An 18,234-nucleotide genomic window follows, 5' to 3' on the forward strand; every position below is an offset into this window, starting at 1 on the left:
AATACCCCCAAAATCACACCCGGGGAGCCCAAAATACCCCCAAAATCACACCCGGGGAGCCCAAAATACCCCCAAAATCACACCCGGGGAGCCCAAAATTCCCCCCAAAACCACCCGGGGAGCCAAAATACCCCCAGGGACCCCAAAGGTTTTGGGGGGTTTTGGGGGTGTTTTTTGAGGCATTTTTGGGGTGTTTTTGGACGATTTTGGGGTGTTTTTGGGGCATTTTGGGGTGGTTTTGGGGCGTTTTTGGGGCATTTTTGGAGGTGTTTTTGGGGCATTTTGGGGCGTTTTCTGGGTGTTTTCTGGGTGTTTTTGGGGCGTTTTTGGGGCGTTTTTGGGGCATTTTTGGAGGTGTTTTTGGGGTGTTTTTGGGATTTTTTGGGGGTGTTTTTTGGGGTGTTTTTGGGGATGTTTTTGGGCATTTAGTGGGTGTTTTCGGGGCGTTTTTGAGGCATTTTTGGAGGTGTTTTTGGGGCATTTTGGGGCATTTTGGGGTGGTTTTGGGGCGTTCTGGGGTTTTTTGGGGGGCATTTTTGGAGGTGTTTTTTGGGCATTTTGGGGTGTTTTTGGGGCGTTTTCTGGGTGGTTTTGGGGCGTTTTTGGGGCATTTTTGGAGGTGTTTTTGGGGTGTTTTTGGGATTTTTTGGGGGTGTTTTTTGGGGTGTTTTTGGGGTGTTTTTGGGGATGTTTTTGGGCATTTTCTGGGTGTTTTCGGGGCGGTTTTGGGGCATTTTTGGAGGTGTTTTTTGGGCATTTTGGGGTGGTTTTGGGTTTTTTTCTGGGGTGGTTTTGGGGCATTTTTGGAGGTGTTTTTTGGGCATTTTGGGGTGGTTTTGGGTTTTTTTCTGGGGTGGTTTTGGGGCATTTTTGGAGGTGTTTTTTGGGCATTTTGGGGTGGTTTTGGGGCGTTTTTGGGGATGCTTTTGGGGCGTTTTCCGGGTGTTTTTGGGGCATATTTGGGATTTTTTAGGGCATTTTTGAGGGTGTTTTTGGGGTGTTCTTGGGATTTTTTGGGGGTGTTTTTCGGGTGTTTTTGGAGGTGTTTTTTGGGGTGTTTTTGGGGCTGTTTTTGGGGCGTTTTCTGGGTGTTTTTGGGGGCGTTTTTGGGGCATTTTGGGATGTTTTTGGGGATGCTTTTGTGGCATTTTCTGGGTGGTTTTGGGGCGTTTTTGTGGCATTTTTGGGGATGTTTTTGGAGCATTTTCTGGGTGTTTTCGGGGCGTTTTTGGGGCATTTTTGGAGGTGTTTTTCGGGCATTTTGGGGTGGTTTTGAAGATGTTTTTGGGGATGCTTTTGGGGCATTTTCCGGGTGTTTTTGGGGTGTTTTTTGGATTTTTTGGGGCATTTTTGAGGGTGTTTTTGGGGGTATTTTTGGGGGTGGTTTTGGGGTGTTTTCTGGGGTGGTTTTGGGGCATTTTTGGGGGTGTTTTTCGGGCATTTTGGGGTGTTTTTGGGGCGTTTTCTGGGTACTTTTGGGGTGTTTTTGGGGCTGTTTTTGGGGCATTTTCTGGGTACTTTTGGGGTGTTTTTGGGGATGTTTTTGGGGCATTTTCTGGGTACTTTTGGGGTCATTTTGGGGTGTTTTTTGGGGCATTTTTGGGGATGTTTTTGGGGCGTTTTCTGGGTACTTTTGGGGTGTTTTTGGGGATGTTTTTGGGGCGTTTTCTGGGTACTTTTGGGGTGTTTTAGGGGATGTTTTTGGGGCATTTTCTGGGTATTTTTGGGGTGTTTTTGGGGATGTTTTTGGGGCGTTTTCTGGGTACTTTTGGGGTGTTTTTGGGGGTGTTTTTGGGGCATTTTCTGGGTACTTTTGGGGTCATTTTGGGGTGTTTTTTGGGGCGTTTTCTGGGTACTTTTGGGGTGTTTTTGGGGATGTTTTTGGGGCATTTTCTGGGTACTTTTGGGGTGTTTTTGGGGATGTTTTTGGGGCGTTTTCTGGGTATTTTTGGGGTGTTTTTGGGGATGTTTTTGGGGCGTTTTCTGGGTACTTTTGGGGTGTTTTTGGGGATGTTTTTGGGGCGTTTTCTGGGTACTTCTGGGGTGTTTTTTGGGGTGTTTTTGGGGTGTTTCAGGGGTGCTCACGTTGCTGGTGGCGCAGAACTGGCGCTGCCCGTCCTTGATCTCGGGGGTGAATTTCTGCAGCAGCGCCTTCTGCACCCGCCAGATCGGGGGCGGCTCCCGGCCCGTCTGCAGCGCCAGCTGGGGGGGCAAAAACGGGGCTCGGGGGGGTCCTGAAACCCCCAAATTCCCCCCAAAACCCCCCCAAAAACCCCCAGAGCCACCCCGACCCCCCCAGAGCAAAAGGAGCCCCAAAACTCACAGAAATCCCTCAAAATCCCCCCAAAATGCAGAACTCAGGGGGAGGGGGCAAAAAGGGGGGGTCGGGGGGTCCTGAACCCCAAAAATTCCCCCCAAAAATCCCCCCCAAAACCCCCCCAGAGCCAAAGGAACCCCCAAACTGACAGAAATCCCCCCAAATTCACAGAAATCCCTCAAAATTCACAGAAGTCCCCCAAAACTCACAGAAATTCCCCAAAATCTACAGAAATCCCTCAAAAACTCACAGAAATTCCCCAAAATTCACAGAAATCCCCTCAAAACTCACAGAAATCCCACAAAATTCACAGAAATTCCCAAAAACTCACAGAAATCCCCCAAAATTCACAGAAATCCCCTCAAAACTCACAGAAATCCCACAAAATTAACAGAAATTCCTCAAAATCTACAGAAATCCCCCAAAACTCACAGAAATCCCCCAAAATTCACAGAAATTCCCCAAAATCTACAGAAATCCCTCAAAAACTCACAGAAATTCCCCAAAATTCACAAAAATCCCCCAAAATTCACAGAAATCCCCTCAAAACTCACAGAAATCCCTCAAAATTCACAGAAATTCCTCAAAATCTACAGAAATCCCCAAAAACTCACAGAAATCCCCCAAAATTCACAGAAATCCCTCAAAATTCACAGAAATCCCACAAAATTCACAGAAATTCCTCAAAATCTACAGAAATCCCCAAAAACTCACAGAAATCCCCCAAAATTCACAGAAATCTCTCAAAATTCACAGAAATCCCCCAAAATTCACAGAAATCCCCTCAAAACTCATAAAAATCCCCCAAAATTCACAAAAATCCCCTCAAAACTCACAGAAATCCCTCAAAATTCACAGAAATCCCCTCAAAATTCACAAAAATCCCCCCAAATGCCCCAAAACCGGGGGGCTCGGGGGTGAAAAGGGGGGGTCGGGGGGTCCTGAACCCCCAAAATTCCCCCCAAAAATCCCCCAAATCCCCCAAAATTGGGGTTCAGGGGGGTCCCGAACCCCAACCCCTCCCCCCAAAGCTCCTCGCGCTCCCGGAGTGTCCCAGTTCAAACCAGTTCAAACCAGTTCAAGCCAGTTCAAGCCAGTAAGTGCTGGTGCCTCGGTGCAGCCTCTCCCAGTGCTCCCAGTGCCCTCCCAGTGCCCTCCCAGTGCTCCCAGTGCCCTCCCAGTGCTCCCAGTGCCCTCCCAGTGCTCCCAGTGCCCTTCCAGTCCCTTTCCCAGTGCCATGTCTTGACTTCCAGTCCTCTCCCAGTCCCTCCCAGTCCCTCCCAGTGCCATGTCCTGACTCCCAGTCCCTCCCAGTGCATCCCAGTCCCCTCCCAGTGCCATGTCCTGACTCCCAGTCCTCTCCCAGTGCCCTCCCAGTGCCCTCCCAGTACCATTTCCTGCCTCACAGCACCTTCAAATGCCCCTCAGGTGCCCTCCCAGTGCCATGGCCTGACTCCCAGTCCCTCCCAGTCCCTCCCAGTCCCTCCCAGTGCCCACCTTGAGGGCAGGGATGTCCTCCACGCGCACCACGAACTCGTCCCTCTCCCTGAAGATGCCCCCCAGTGCCCTCCCAGTCCCTCCCAGTCCCTCCCAGTGCCATGTCCTGACTCTCACTCCCTCCCAGTGCCTCCCAGTCCCTCCCAGTGCCCACCTTGAGGGCGGGGATGTCCTCCACGCGCACCACGAACTCGTCCCTCTCCCTGAAGATGCCCCCAGTGCCCTCCCAGTGCCCTCCCAGTGCCCTCCCAGTGCCATGTCCTGACTCTCAGCCCCTCCCAGTACCCTCCCAGTCCCTCCCAGTGCCCTCCCAGTGCCCACCTTGAGGGCGGGGATGTCCTCCACACGCACCACGAACTCGTCCCTCTCCCTGAAGATGCCCCCAGTGCCTCCCAGTGCCCTCCCAGTCCCTCCCAGTGCCATGTCCTGACTCTCACTCCCTCCCAGTGCCCTCCCACTCCCTCCCAGCCCCTCCCAGTCCCTCCCAGTGCCCACCTTGAGGGCAGGGATATCCTCCACACGCACCACGAACTCATCCCTCTCCCTGAAGATGCCCCCAGTGCCTCCCAGTGCCTCCCAGTGCCATGTCCTGACTCTCACTCCCTCCCACTCCCTCCCAGTCCCTCCCAGTGCCCTCCCAGTCCCTCCCAGCCCCTCCCAGTCCCTCCCAGTGCCCACCTTGAGGGCAGGGATATCCTCCACGCGCACCACGAACTCGTCCCTCTCCCTGAAGATGCCCCCAGTGCCCTCCCAGTGCCCTCCCAGTCCCTCCCAGTGCCCTCCCACTCCCTCCCAGTGCCCTCCCAGTGCCATGTCCTGACTCCCAGTCCTCTCCCAGTGCCTCCCAGTGCCCTCCCAGCCCCTCCCAGTGCCATGTCCTGACTCTCAGCCCCTCCCAGTCCCTCCCAGTGCCCTCCCACTCCCTCCCAGTGCCCTCCCAGTGCTATGTCCTGACTCCCAGTCCTCTCCCAGTGCCCTCCCAGTGCCATGGCCTGACTCCCACTCCCTCCCAGTCCCTCCCAGTGCCCACCTTAAGGGCAGGGATGTCCTCCACACGAACCACAAACTCGTCCCTCTCCCTGAAGATGCCCCCAGTGCCTCCCAGTGCCCTCCCAGTCCCTCCCAGTGCCATGTCCTGACTCTCACTCCCTCCCAGTCCCTCCCAGTGCCTCCCAGCCCCTCCCAGTCCCTCCCAGTGCCCACCTTAAGGGCAGGGATATCCTCCACGCGCACCACGAACTCGTCCCTCTCCCTGAAGATGCCCCCAGTGCCCTCCCAGTGCCCTCCCAGTCCCTCCCAGTGCCCACCTTGAGGGCGGGGATGTCCTCCACGCGCACCACGAACTCGTCCCTCTCCCTGAAGATGCCCTCCCCGCCGCTCTCGGCCTCCTCGTCGCTCGTGTCCCCGCACACGGCGGCCGTGCCCTGCTTCTGTGCCAGGTGCAGCGCCCGCGCGTCCGGAGCCCCCGCGCCCTCGGGGGACCCCCCGGGAGGGCTGGGAGACCCCCCCCCTGCCCCTCCCCCACCCCCCCCAGCCCCTCCCCCCACAGCCTTGGCAGCCGCGGGGGGGGAGGGGGGTAAGGTGGGGGTGGGGGGGGGCTCGGCCTGGGGGGGCTCCGGGGGTGCCGGGGGAGGGCTCGGGGGGGGCTCCTCTGGAGGGGGGGCGTCTGTGGGGGAGGGGAGAGAGAGGGGAGAGAGGGGGAGGGAGGGGGTTAGAGAGCTGCCAGAGGGTCCTGGAAGGGAGCTGTGAGCCCCAAATGGATCCCAGAGGGACCCCAGAGGGTCCTGGAAGGGAGCTGTGACCCCCAAATGGCCCCCAGAGGGTCCTGGAAGGGAGCTGTGAGCCCCAAATGGATCCCAGAGGGTCCTGGAAGGGAGCTGTGAGCCCCAAATGGATCCCAGAGGGTCCTGGAAGGGACCTGTGAGCCCCAAATGGTCCCCAGAGGGTCCTGGAAGGGACCTATGAGCCCCAAATGGATCCCAGAGGGTCCTGGAAGGGAGCTGTGAGCCCCAAATGGATCCCAGAGGGTCCTGGAAGGGAGCTGTGAGCCCCAAATGGATCCCAGAGGGTCCTGGAAGGGAGCTGTGAGCCCCAAATGGCCCCCAGAGGGTCCTGGAAGGGAGCTGTGAGCCCCAAATGGATCCCAGAGGGTCCTGGAAGGGAGCTGTGACCCCCAAATGTCTCCCAGAGGGACCCCAGAGGGTCCTGGAAGGGAGCTGTGAGCCCCAAATGGATCCCAGAGGGTCCTGGAAGGGACCTATGAGCCCCAAATGGATCCCAGAGGGTCCTGGAAGGGAGCTGTGACCCCCAAATGGCTCCCAGAGGGTCCTGGAAGGGAGCTGTGAGCCCCAAATGGCTCCCAGAGGGTCCTGGAAGGGAGCTGTGAGCCCCAAATGGCTGCCAGAGGGTCCTGGAAGGGAGCTGTGAGCCCCAAATGGCTGCCAGAGGGTCCTGGAAGGGACCTATGAGCCCCAAATGGCTGCCAGAGGGTCCTGGAAGGGAGCTGTGAGCCCCAAATGGTCCCCAGAGGGTCCTGGAAGGGAGAGGTGGGGGGCAAATGGCTCCCAAATGGCTGCCAGAGGGTCCTGGAAGGGAGGTGTGTGCCCCTAGAAGGTTCCTATAAGCCCCAAATGGACCCCAGAGGGTCCTGGAAGGGACCTGTGAGCCCCAAATGGACCCCAGAGGGTCCTGGAAGGGAGAGGTGACCCCCAAATGGCTCCCAGAGGGACCCCAGAGGGTCCTGGAAGGGAGCTGTGAGCCCCAAATGGCTCCCAGAGGGTCCTGGAAGGGAGCTGTGAGCCCCAAATGGTCCCCAGAGGGTCCTGGAAGGTCCCTATGACACCCAGATAGCCCCCAGCAGGTCCTGGAAGGGACCCATGTGTGCCTAGAAGGTTCCTATGAGCCCCAAATGACTCCCAGAGGGTCCTGGAAGGGACCTGTGTGCCCCTGGCAGCTCCCAGTGCCCTCCCAGCCACCCCTGGCAGGTCCTGGCAGCTCCCTATGTACCCCTGGCAGCTCCCAATGTCCCTCCAGCAGGTCCTGGCAGCTCCCAATGCCCTCCTGGCAGGTCCTGGCAGCTCCCTATGCCCCCCTGGCAGCTCCCAATGTCCCTCCAGCAGGTCCTGGCAGCTCCCAATGCCCTCCTGGCAGGTCCTGGCAGCTCCCAATGCCCCCCTGGCAGCTCCCAGTGCCCTCCCAGCCACCTGGGGCAGGTCCTGGCAGCTTCCAATGCCCTCCTGGCAGGTCCTGGCAGCTCCCAATGCCCCCCTGGCAGGTCCTGGCAGCTCCCTATGTACCCCTGGCAGCTCCCAGTGCCCCCCTGGCAGCTCCCAGTGCCCCCCTGGCAGCTCCCAGTGCCCTCCTGGCAGGTCCTGGCAGCTCCTTATGTACCCCTGGCAGCTCCCAGTGCCCCCCTGGCAGCTCCCAGTGCCCTCCTGGCAGGTCCTGGCAGCTCCTTATGTACCCCTGGCAGCTCCCAGTGCCCCCCTGGCAGGTCCTGGCAGCTCCCTGTGCCCTCCTGGCAGCTCCCAGTGCCCTCCCAGCCACCTGGGGCAGGTCCTGGCAGCTCCCAGTGCCCTCCCAGCCACCTGGGGCAGGTCCTGGCAGCTTCCAATGCCCTCCTGGCAGGTCCTGGCACCTCCCAATGCCCTCCCAGCCACCCGGGGCAGGTCCTGGCACCTCCCAATGCCCTCCCAGCCACCCGGGGCAGGTCCTGGCACCTCCCAATGCCCTCCCAGCCACCCGGGGCAGGTCCTGGCACCTCCCAATGCCCTCCCAGCCACCTCGGGCAGGTCCTGGCAGCTCCCAGTGCCCCCCTGGCATGTCCTGGCAGCTACACCGCCCTCTCTCACCGTGCGGCTCAGCGTCCCTGCGCTCGGGGGGCTCGTCCAGCGCCGAGATGGCCGAGCTGGAAGCTCCCTACAGGTCCTGGCAGCTTCCAGTGCCCCCCTGGCAGCTCCCAATGCCCTCCCAACCACCTGGGGCAGGTCCTGGCAGCTCCCAGTGCCCCCCTGGCAGGTCCTGGCAGCTCCCAATGTACCCCTGGCAGCTCCCAATGTCCCTCCCAGCCTCCTGGGGCAGGTCCTGGCAGCTCCCAATGCCCTCCTAGCCACCCCTGGCAGCTCCCTATGTACCCCTGGCAGGTCCTGGCAGCTCCCTATGTACCCCTGGCAGCTCCCAGTGCCCCCCTGGCAGCTCCCAATGCCCTCCCAACCACCTGGGGCAGGTCCTGGCAGCTCCCTATGTACCCCTGGCAGCTCCCAGTGCCCCCCTGGCAGGTCCTGGCAGCTCCCTATGTACCCCTGGCAGCTCCCAATGTCCCTCCAGCAGGTCCTGGCAGCTCCCAATGCCCTCCCAGCCACCCAGGGCAGGTCCTGGCACCTCCCAATGCCCTCCCAGCCACCTGGGGCAGGTCCTGGCAGCTCCCTATGTACCCCTGGCAGCTCCCAGTGCCCCCCTGGCAGCTCCCAATGCCCTCCCAACCACCCGGGGCAGGTCCTGGCAGCTCCCAATGCCCCCCTGGCATGTCCTGGCAGCTCCCTATGTACCCCTGGCAGGTCCTGGCAGCTCCCTATGTACCCCTGGCAGGTCCTGGCAGCTCCCAGTGCCCCCCTGGCAGCTCCCAATGCCCTCCCAACCACCCGGGGCAGGTCCTGGCAGCTCCCAATGCCCCCCTGGCAGCTCCCAATGCCCCCCTGGCAGCTCCCTATGCCCCCCTGGCAGGTCCTGGCAGCTCCCAATGCCCTCCTAGCCACCCCTGGCAGCTCCCAATGCCCCCCTGGCAGGTCCTGGCAGCTCCCAGTGCCCCCCTGGCAGGTCCTGGCAGCTCCCAGTGCCCTCCTGGCAGGTCCTGGCAGCTCCCAATGTACCCCTGGCAGCTCCCAATGCCCTCCCAACCACCTGGGGCAGGTCCTGGCAGCTCCCTATGCCCTCCTAGCCACCCCTGGCAGCTCCCTATGTACCCCTGGCAGCTCCCAATGCCCTCCTGGCAGGTCCTGGCAGCTCCCAGTGCCCCCCTGGCAGCTCCCAATGCCCTCCCAACCACCTGGGGCAGGTCCTGGCAGCTCCCTATGCCCTCCTAGCCACCCCTGGCAGCTCCCTATGCCCTCCTAGCCACCCCTGGCAGCTCCCAGTGCCCCCTGGCAGGTCCTGGCAGCTACACCGCCCTCTCTCACCGTGCGGCTCAGCGTCCCTGCGCTCGGGGGGCTCGTCCAGCGCCGAGATGGCCGAGCTGATGCTCTTCTGCAGGTCCTGGTTCTTGCTCACCGAGTCCTCCTCGTCCGACGAGAAGCTGGGCAGCGTCTCCAGGTTGCGCTTCAGCTCCTCGTCCAGGCGCTTGCAGGGCGACGGGCACGCCATCACCAGCCCCTCCCCCTCCCCACCGCCACCCCCAGCCCCCGCCGCCGCCTCCAGGGACCCCCCCAGCACCGAGAAAGCGCCGGGGGCACCCCCCGAGGAAGAGGAGGAGGAGGAGGAGGAGGAGGAAGGGGTGGAGGAAGGGGTGGGGGTGGTGATGCGGGCGGGGGGCTTGGAAGGGCTGGGGGGCAGCGGGTGCCGCTTGCCGGATTTGAGGAAGTCCAAGAAGGAGGCCATGAAGCCCGACTTCATCTCCGGCTGCTTCTCCTCGGCCTCGCGCAGCTTCTGCTTCATGCGGCTCTGGGACGGCTCCGGCAGCGGCTCCGGGAGAGGTGGGAAGGGAGGAGGAGGAGGAGGAGGAGGAGGAGGAGGAGGAGGAGGAAGAGGAAGAGGAGGAGGGGGTGCGGAGGTGGCCGGGGGGATGGAGGAGGAGGAGGGCGGTGGAGGAAGGGCGGTGGTGGTGGTTGAGGCTGGTTTGGATACGGCCAGTTTGATCTGGGGAGGGAGAGACGGAGCAGTGAGCACCAGGGGCCACCACGGGCCACCAGGGACCACCAGGGGCCACCAGGGACCACCAGTGAGCACCAGTGAGCACCAGGGACCACCAGGGGCCACCAGTGAGCACCAGGGGCCACCAGGGGCCACCAGTGAGCACCAGGGGCCACCAGGGAGCACCAGGGACCACCAGGGGCCACCAGGGACCACCAGTGAGCACCAGGGACCACCAGTGAGCACCAGGGGCCACCAGGGGCCACCAGTGAGCACCAGTGAGCACCAGGGACCACCAGGGGCCACCAGTGAGCACCAGGGACCACCAGGGGCCACCAGGGGCCACCAGGGAGCACCAGGGACCACCAGGGGCCACCAGGGACCACCAGTGAGCACCAGGGACCACCAGTGAGCACCAGGGACCACCAGTGAGCACCAGGGACCACCAGGGGCCACCAGGGGACCCCCTGACCCCCAGTGACCCCCAGTGACCCTCAGTGACCCCCAGTGACCCTCAGTGACCCCCTGACCCCCAGTGACCCCCAGTGAGCACCAGTGACCCCCTGACCCCCAGTGACCCTCAGTGACCCCCTGACCCCCAGTGACCCCCAGTGAGCACCAGTGACCCCCTGACCCCCAGTGACCCCCCCATTGGACACGGCCAGTTTGATCTGGGGAGGGAGAGATGGACCAGTGACCACCAGGGACCACCAGTGACCACCAGGGACCACCAGGGGCCACCAGGGGCCACCAGGGGCCACCAGTGAGCACCAGGGGCCACCAGGGACCCCCAGGGGCCACCAGTGACCACCAGGGACCCCCAGGGGCCACCAGTGAGCACCAGTGAGCACCAGGGACCCCCAGGGGCCACCAGTGACCCCCAGGGACCCCCTGACCCCCCCATTGGATATGGCCAGTTTGATCTGGGGAGGGAGGAATGGACCAGTGACCACCAGGGACCACCAGGGACCACCAGGGACCACCAGTCACCCCCTGAGACCCCTGACCCCCCCACTGGATACGGCCAGTTTGATCTGGGGGGGTTCCAGTATGGACCAGTGACCCCCAGTGACCCCTCAAACCCCCCCTTTCTCCAATATTTCACCTCCAAAGGCACCACGACCCCCCCAGCTCCTCACCTTGAAGGATTTGGGGGGCTCCAAACCATCCCCACTCCTAATTTTGGGGCGTTTTGGGACCATTTGGACATCAGAAACCTCCCAAAACCCTCTTTTTCTCCCAACTTTCCCCCAAAACCTCCCAATTCCTCACCCTAAGCAGCTCAGGGGTCTCCAAACCATCCCCACTCCCAATTTTGGAGCATTTTGGGACCATTTGGACATCAGAAACCTCCCCAAAAACCTCTTTTTCTCCCAACTTTCCCCCAAAACCCCCCAGCTCCTCACCTTGAAGGATTTGGGAGCCTCCAAACCATCCCCACTCCTAATTTTGGGGCGTTTTGGGACCATTTGGACATCAGAAACCTCCCAAAACCCTCTTTTTCTCCGAATTTCCCCCCCAAACCCCTCCAACTCCTCACCCTAAGTGGCTCCAAACCATCCCCACTCCCAATTTTGGAGCATTTTGGGACCATCTGACCACCACAAACCTCCCCAAACCCCTCTTTTCCTCCCAAATTCCCCAACTCCTCACCTTAAGTGGCTCCAAACCATCCCCACTCCCAATTTTGGGGCATTTTGGAGGACAAGAACCTCCCCAAACCCCTCTTTTCCTCCCAACTTTCCTCCCAACTCCTCACCTTAAGCGGCTCAGGGGTCTCCAAACCATCCCCACTCCCAATTTTGGAGCATTTTGGGACCATCTGACCACCACAAACCTCCCCAAACCCCTCTTTTCCTCCCAAATCCCCCCCAACTCCCCACCTTAAGCGGCTCAGGGGTCTCCAAACCATCCCCACTCCCAATTTTGGGGCATTTTGGGGGACAAGAACCTCCCCAAACCCCTCTTTTCCTCCCAAATCCCTCCAAACCATCCCCACTCCCAATTTTGGGGCATTTTGGGATCATTTGGACATCAGAAACCTCCCAAAAACCTCTTTTTCTCCCAACTTTCCCCCAAAACCCCGCAATTCCTCACCCTAAGCAGCTCAGGGGTCTCCAAACCATCCCCACTCCCAATTTTGGAGCATTTTGGGACCATTTGGACATCAGAAACCTCCCAAAACCCTCTTTCTCCGAATTTCCCCCCAAAACCCCTCCAACTCCCCACCTTAAGTGGCTCCAAACCATCCCCACTCCCAATTTTGGGGCATTTTGGAGGACAAGAACCTCCCCAAACCCCTCTTTTCCTCCCAACTTTCCTCCCAACTCCTCACCTTAAGCGGCTCAGGGGTCTCCAAACCATCCCCACTCCCAATTTTGGAGCATTTTGGGACCATCTGACCACCACAAACCTCCCCAAACCCCTCTTTTCCTCCCAAACCCCCCCCAACTCCCCACCTTATGCGGCTCAGGGGTCTCCAAACCATCCCCACTCCCAATGTTGGGGCGTTTTGGGATCATTTGGACATCAGAAACCTCCTCAAAACCTCTTTTTCTCTGAATTTTCCCCCAAACCCCCCCCAACTCCTCACCTTCAGTGGCTCCAAACCATCCCCACTCCCAATTTTGGAGCATTTTGGGACCATCTGACCACCACAAACCTCCCCAAACCCCTCTTTTCCTCCCAACTTTCCTCCCAACTCCCCACCTTAAGCGGCTCAGGGGTCTCCAAACCATCCCCACTCCCAATTTTGGAGCATTTTGGGACCATCTGACCACCACAAACCTCCCCAAACCCCTCTTTTCCTCCCAAACCCCCCCAACTCCTCACCTTAAGCGGCTCAGGGGTCTCCAAACCATCCCCACTCCCAATTTTGGGGCATTTTGGAGGACAAGAACCTCCCCAAACCCCTCTTTTCCTCCCAACTTTCCTCCCAACTCCTCACCTTAAGCGGCTCAGGGGTCTCCAAACCATCCCCACTCCCAATTTTGGAGCATTTTGGGACCATCTGACCACCACAAACCTCCCCAAACCCCTCTTTTCCTCCCAAATTCCCCAACTCCTCACCTTAAGTGGCTCCAAACCATCCCCACTCCCAATTTTGGAGCATTTTGGGACCACTTGGCCACCACAAACCTCCCCAAACCCCTCTTTTCCTCCCAAATTCCCCAACTCCTCACCTTAAGTGGCTCCAAACCATCCCCACTCCCAATTTTGGAGCATTTTGGGACCATCTGACCACCACAAACCTCCCCAAACCCCTCTTTTCCTCCCAAATCCCCCCCAACTCCCCACCTTAAGCGGCTCAGGGGTCTCCAAACCATCCCCACTCCCAATTTTGGAGCATTTTGGGACCATCTGACCACCACAAACCTCCCCAAACCCCTCTTTTCCTCCCAAATCCCCCCCCACCTCCTCACCTTAAGCGGCTTGAGCGGCTCCACGCCGTCTCCCTCCTCTCCTCCCTTCTTGCCCCGTCCTCTCCCTCTCCCTCTCGGCCTCTTGGCTCCATCGGGGCCGGGGAACCCGGGCGGCTCCAGAGGCCGAATCCGAGGCCGTCCCCGCGGCCGGGGGGGCCCTTCTCGCTTGGGCTTGGTGGGTTTGCGGCCTCGCTTCTTGGGCGCGGGGTGGGCGCCGGGGTGGGGGCAGAAATCGATGTCGCCCATGGGGGTCAGCGGGGGCCGGCGGCAGCTGGAGATGAGGTCGGGCAGCAGATCGGGCAGGCGGCGCGAGTTGAGGCGGATGTCGGCGGGCACGTCGGCTTTGTCCTCGTCGTCCTCGAACTCGTACTCCTGCGCGTAGGTTTTTTTGGGGGGCGGGAAGGGGTCCCGCTTGCGCAGCAGGTGGAAGGACGAGGTTTTGAGCAGCTTTTTGGGTTTGGAGGAGCAGAAGAGCGGCGTGCTGAGCGGCGGCGGGGCCGCTTTGGGGCCGCCCTCGCCCGTGCTCTGGATCAGCCCCAGCGGCTCCGCGTTCACCGTCGAGGGCAGCTCGTGTTTGGGGGGCTCCAAGCCCAGTTGTGGGGGGTCCCCCCCGCCGGTGCCGCCGTCCTGGGGGCAGAACGAGGGGTGGTAGCTCTGCCCCATATCGTAGGGCGGCGGTGCCTTCAGCCCCTCCGCCCGCGCCTCCAGCCCGCCGCTGCCGTCCTCCTCCTCCTCCTCGCTGGGCTTGGCGAAGTCCTCGGGCGGTGGCCCGAACATGTCCTCCATGCCCGGGAAGAAGCCGCGGTCCTCGTCCTGCAGCAGCGCGTCCGGGAAGCAGATGGAGGTGAGGGGCACGAAGCGCCCCTTGCCCCCCGCAGGGCTGCCCCCTTCCGAAAACTGATCCTTGGCCTCGGGGGGCACGGCCGGGACCCCCCCCTCGGGGTCCAGCAGGTGCCCGGGGGGGCCTTGGACCCCGGCGCTTTGCCCCAGGTGCGGTTCCAAGCCCAAAGGCGGCTCCAAGAAGTCCTGGATCTCCTGGGGGGGGGGCAGCACCTCCATGGAGTCGGGGGGCAGCGGCGGGGGGGCCTGGGGGTCCAGCCCCTGCGAGCGCACCTGGTGCAGGTGAGCTTCCAGCAGCAGCTGCGGGGAGGGGGCGGCCGGGGGGGCCGGGGGTGCCGATTGTGGGGCTGGGGGCGGCGGCGGGGGCGGCGGCGGGGGCGGCATCCGCTGCTGCTCCAGCAGGTGAACGTCGAGCGGGGGGGCTCTGCCCTTGGGCCGGGGGTGCAGCTGGCTCTGGGTGTGGGTGAGCACCGAGGGCAGCAGCGAGCCCCCCAGTTCTGGGGAAGGGTCCAGCAGGAGGTTGTGGGGCTCCAGCGGGGGTCCCTCGCCCACCAGCCGCCCGTGCTCGGGGGTCTTGGGCAGGTAGGAGTGCGGCGGCGGCGGCTGGCCCAGTTCCTTGCCGCCGGTTAAATGTTCGGGCGGCTTCTTCAGCTCGTACGAGTCCAGCGTGGGCGGCGGCTGGTGGCCGTAATGGACCACCGAGGTGGCCGCCAGCCCCTCGCCCCCACCGCCGGCCCCTCCGGCGGCTCCCCGGAATTCCTTCCCTCGCTCCGGCTTCTTCTTCTCCTTGAGCAGCGCCAGCTCCAGCGGCGCCTCCAGGTTGGAGTTGGGCCGGATGACGCTCTGCAGTTGGTACCGCTCCTCCTTGCCCAGGGCCCCCCCGTACCCCCCCAGCGCCTTGGGGCCACCGCCGCGCTCCTCGCAGCCCCCCAGCCCCTCTCGGGGCGGGCTGGGCGCCTGCAGCAGGTGCTGGATCAGGAAATCCTCATCCTCGCTGCGCTCGGCCGCCAGCAGCTCCGCGTCCCCCTTCGCCCCCTTCCCGAAGCTCGGCGGGGCTCCGGGCGCGGGGGGCGGCTGCCGCTCCAAGCCCCCCGGAGCCGCCCCGTAGCCCTGCGGGGTCATGAAGGATGGCGACAGCACCGAGCCCAGGTATTTCTGCGACTGGCCCGGGGACGCGCCGCTCTGGGGCCGCGCGGCCGGCGGCGACTGCAGCGGGCGGATGATGGGCGAAGGGCTGGACCCCCCCAGGCCGGCGTAGGGCAACGGGGGCCCGGGCATGGCGGGCGAGTGGCCGGTGCTGTAGGTCAGCGAGGGGCTGGCGGTGGGTAGCCCTTGGGAGGGGGCCGGGGGCCCGTAGCCCCCCGCTTGTCCCCCCTCGGGCTGGACGCCGTAGGGCAGCGCCTGCAGCTGCTCGGGCGAGTAGGTGCCCCCCGCGCTGACGCAGGGCTGTAGCCCCCCTTGGCCGCCGCCTTGCCCCCCGCCTTGGTAGCCAGCGGCTTTGCCCCCCAGGTCCCCCCCCTGGCCACCGCTGAACCCCCCCGCGGGCTGCGCCGCCCCCGCCAAGCTTTGGGGGGCTCCGGGCGCGTTGTAGCCGGGGGCTCCCCCCATGGCCAGCAGGCTCTGGGGGGGCTGGCCCGGCGAGTAAGCGGGCGACTGGCTGGCGATGACGGAGCTGGGCTTGGGCGTGCTGGGCGTGTAGCTGCTCTGGCACTTGGGCGTGTTGGTGGAGCGGGGCGGTTGCCGCGATGCCGAGTAGCTCTTGGACTTGCCCCCGCCGCCGCTGCCGCCGCCCGCAGCCGCCGCCGCCGCCGCGCCGTTGCCCCCCGCGCTACCGCCGGAATAGGCCGGCGACTGGATGATGGGCCGGTAGCCAGGCTCGGGGCGAGGCGCCGGGGGCGCGTTCTTGGGGGGCTGCTGCGAGCCCTCGGAGCTGGCGGGGGACTGGTCGCCCAACGGGCTACAGGACAGGGGTGCCCGGTGAGGGGGCACCTGCTGGTAGGAGCCCCCGCAGCTCAGGTAGTGCTGGAGGCTGTGGGCGGGCGCGGGGGGCAACTGCGGCTGGGCTCCGGCGGGCCGCTGGTAGTGCTTGATGACGCTGTCCTGTCGCGATATGGCGCGATCGCCGCCTCCCCCCGCGCCGCCGCCGCCCGCGCCGCCGAACACGGGCGTGTTGTAGAGCTGCGGCGGCTGCTCGGCCGGCGCGGGCAGCGGTGCTGAGAGCAGGTTGAACTGGGAGGAACTGGGAGCCGGGCGGTACGGAGGGGTCTGCGCCGGTAGGGCCGAGCCCAGCACGGCCGAGCCCAGGCGGTCGAAGCCCAGCGAGGAGGGCACGGTGGGTTGGGTGGGCTTGATGTGCAGCAGGGGGTCGTGAGGGGATAGCAGCCCGTTGGAGCCGGGGCTGAAGGCGGCCTCGGGGAGGCTCAGAGGGGACCCCACCGGGAAGCTGCGGCCCCCGAAAGACGCCGGGTGCTGGTAAGGGCCGAGCGCCGACGATGATGGGAAGGTGCCCGAGCCGGGAAGGGCTCCCGAGATGAAAAGTTCGGCCGGAGCTGGAGTGTGCATGGCTGGGGATGGCGGGAGAACGGCGGTAAGGGGGTGGGAAGGAGGGCAAGGGGGCTGGGGGGAGTGGGGACCCCGCTGGGATAGGTAGGGACCTACCACTGGGAGGGACTGGGAGGGCACTGGGGGGGCACTGGGGGGCATCTTCAGGGAGAGGGACGAGTTCGTGGTTCGTGTGGAGGATATCCCTGCCCTCAAGGTGGGCACTGGGTGGGGCTGGGAAGGACTGGGAGGGACTGGGAGGGCACTGGGAGGGGCTGAGAGTCAGGACATGGCACTGGGAGGGACTGGGAGGGCACTGGGAGGGCACTGGGAGGGGCTGAGAGTCAGGACATGGCACTGGGAGGGACTGGGAGGGAGTGGGAGGGCACTGGGGGCATCTTCAGGGAGAGGGACGAGTTCGTGGTTCGTGTGGAGGATATCCCTGCCCTCAAGGTGGGCACTGGGAGGGACTGGGAGGCACTGGGAGGGCACTGGGAGGGCACTGGGAGGGCACTGGGGGCATCTTCAGGGAGAGGGACGAGTTCGTGGTTCGTGTGGAGGATATCCCTGCCCTCAAGGTGGGCACTGGGAGGGATTGGGAGGGACTGGGAGGGGCTGGGAGGAGCTGAGAGTCAGGACATGGCACTGGGAGGGGCTGGGAGGGCACTGGGAGGCACTGGGAGGGACTGCTGGTGGTGTAAGTGGGGACCCCAATGGGGTGGGTGGGGACACCCTGGGGGAAGTGGGGACCCCATTGGGATAGGTAGGGACCTACCACTGGGAGGGACTGGGAGGGGCTGGGAGGGGCTGGGAGGGACTGGGAGGGACTGGGAGGGGCTGAGAGTTAGGACATGGCACTGGGAGGGACTGGGAGGGCACTGGGAGGCACTGGGGGCATCTTCAGGGAGAGGGACGAGTTCGTGGTTCGTGTGGAGGATATCCCTGCCCTCAAGGTGGGCACTGGGAGGGACTGGGAGGGACTGGGAGGGCACTGGGAGGGCACTGGGGGCATCTTCAGGGAGAGGGACGAGTTCATGGTGCGTGTGGAGGATATCCCTGCCCTCAAGGTGGGCACTGGGAGGGACTGGGAGGGCACTGGGAGGGGCTGAGAGTCAGGACATGGCACTGGGAGGGACTGGGAGGGACTGGGAGGGCACTGGGAGGGCACTGGGAGGGCACTGGGGGGCATCTTCAGGGAGAGGGACGAGTTCGTGGTGCGCGTGGAGGACATCCCCGCCCTCAAGGTGGGCACTGGGTGGGGCTGGGAAGGACTGGGAGGGACTGGGAGGGCACTGGGAGGGGCTGAGAGTCAGGACATGGCACTGGGAGGGACTGGGAGGGACTGGTGGTGGTGTAAGTGGGGACCCCAATGGGGTGGGTGGGGACACCCTGGGGGGAGTGGGGACACCCTGGGGGGAGTGGGGACACCCTGGGGGAAGCGGGGACCCCGCCGGGGTGCTCAGAAAGCGCCTGGGGACCCCCCCCCAGTGCGGAATAAGCCCCCAGTAGGACAGAATTAGAACCCCCCCCCCCCCCAGGTGCAGAATAAAGACCCTCCCCAAGAACCCCCCCAGACCCACCGGTCTGCCAGGACGGGGTGCGGAACTGGGAGAGCAGCGAGGAGGCCGAGGGTCCGGGCTGGGGTCCCCGAGACTCCAGCGCCGAGATCAGGTTCATGACGGAGGCGTCGGGGGCCGCGCCCCCCGCGTGGTGCAGCCCCGTCTCGAAGAGCCCCGACAGCCCTGGGGACACGGGGACACCTTGGGGACACCT

At 63.2% G+C, this 18,234-nt stretch overlaps 1 protein-coding gene across 1 annotated transcript in view; it reads right to left on the bottom strand.

Moving 5' to 3' along the window:
- Positions 1-18,234, bottom strand: part of PRR12 (proline rich 12) — a 39,707-nt gene that overhangs the window by 12,224 nt on the left and 9,249 nt on the right. The window contains exons 3-7 of the mRNA XM_082299757.1: positions 18,042-18,203; positions 13,081-16,484; positions 8,989-9,664; positions 5,122-5,480; positions 2,086-2,202 (exon numbers count right to left, since the gene is read on the bottom strand). Of these exons, the coding sequence (XP_082155883.1) occupies positions 2,086-2,202; positions 5,122-5,480; positions 8,989-9,664; positions 13,081-16,484; positions 18,042-18,203 (4,718 nt within the window). The remainder of the gene's footprint in view (positions 1-2,085; positions 2,203-5,121; positions 5,481-8,988; positions 9,665-13,080; positions 16,485-18,041; positions 18,204-18,234) is intronic.

This window comes from Coloeus monedula (assembly GCF_965178545.1).
Source record: "Coloeus monedula genome assembly, chromosome: 34".
Lineage (NCBI taxonomy): Eukaryota > Metazoa > Chordata > Aves > Passeriformes > Corvidae > Coloeus > Coloeus monedula.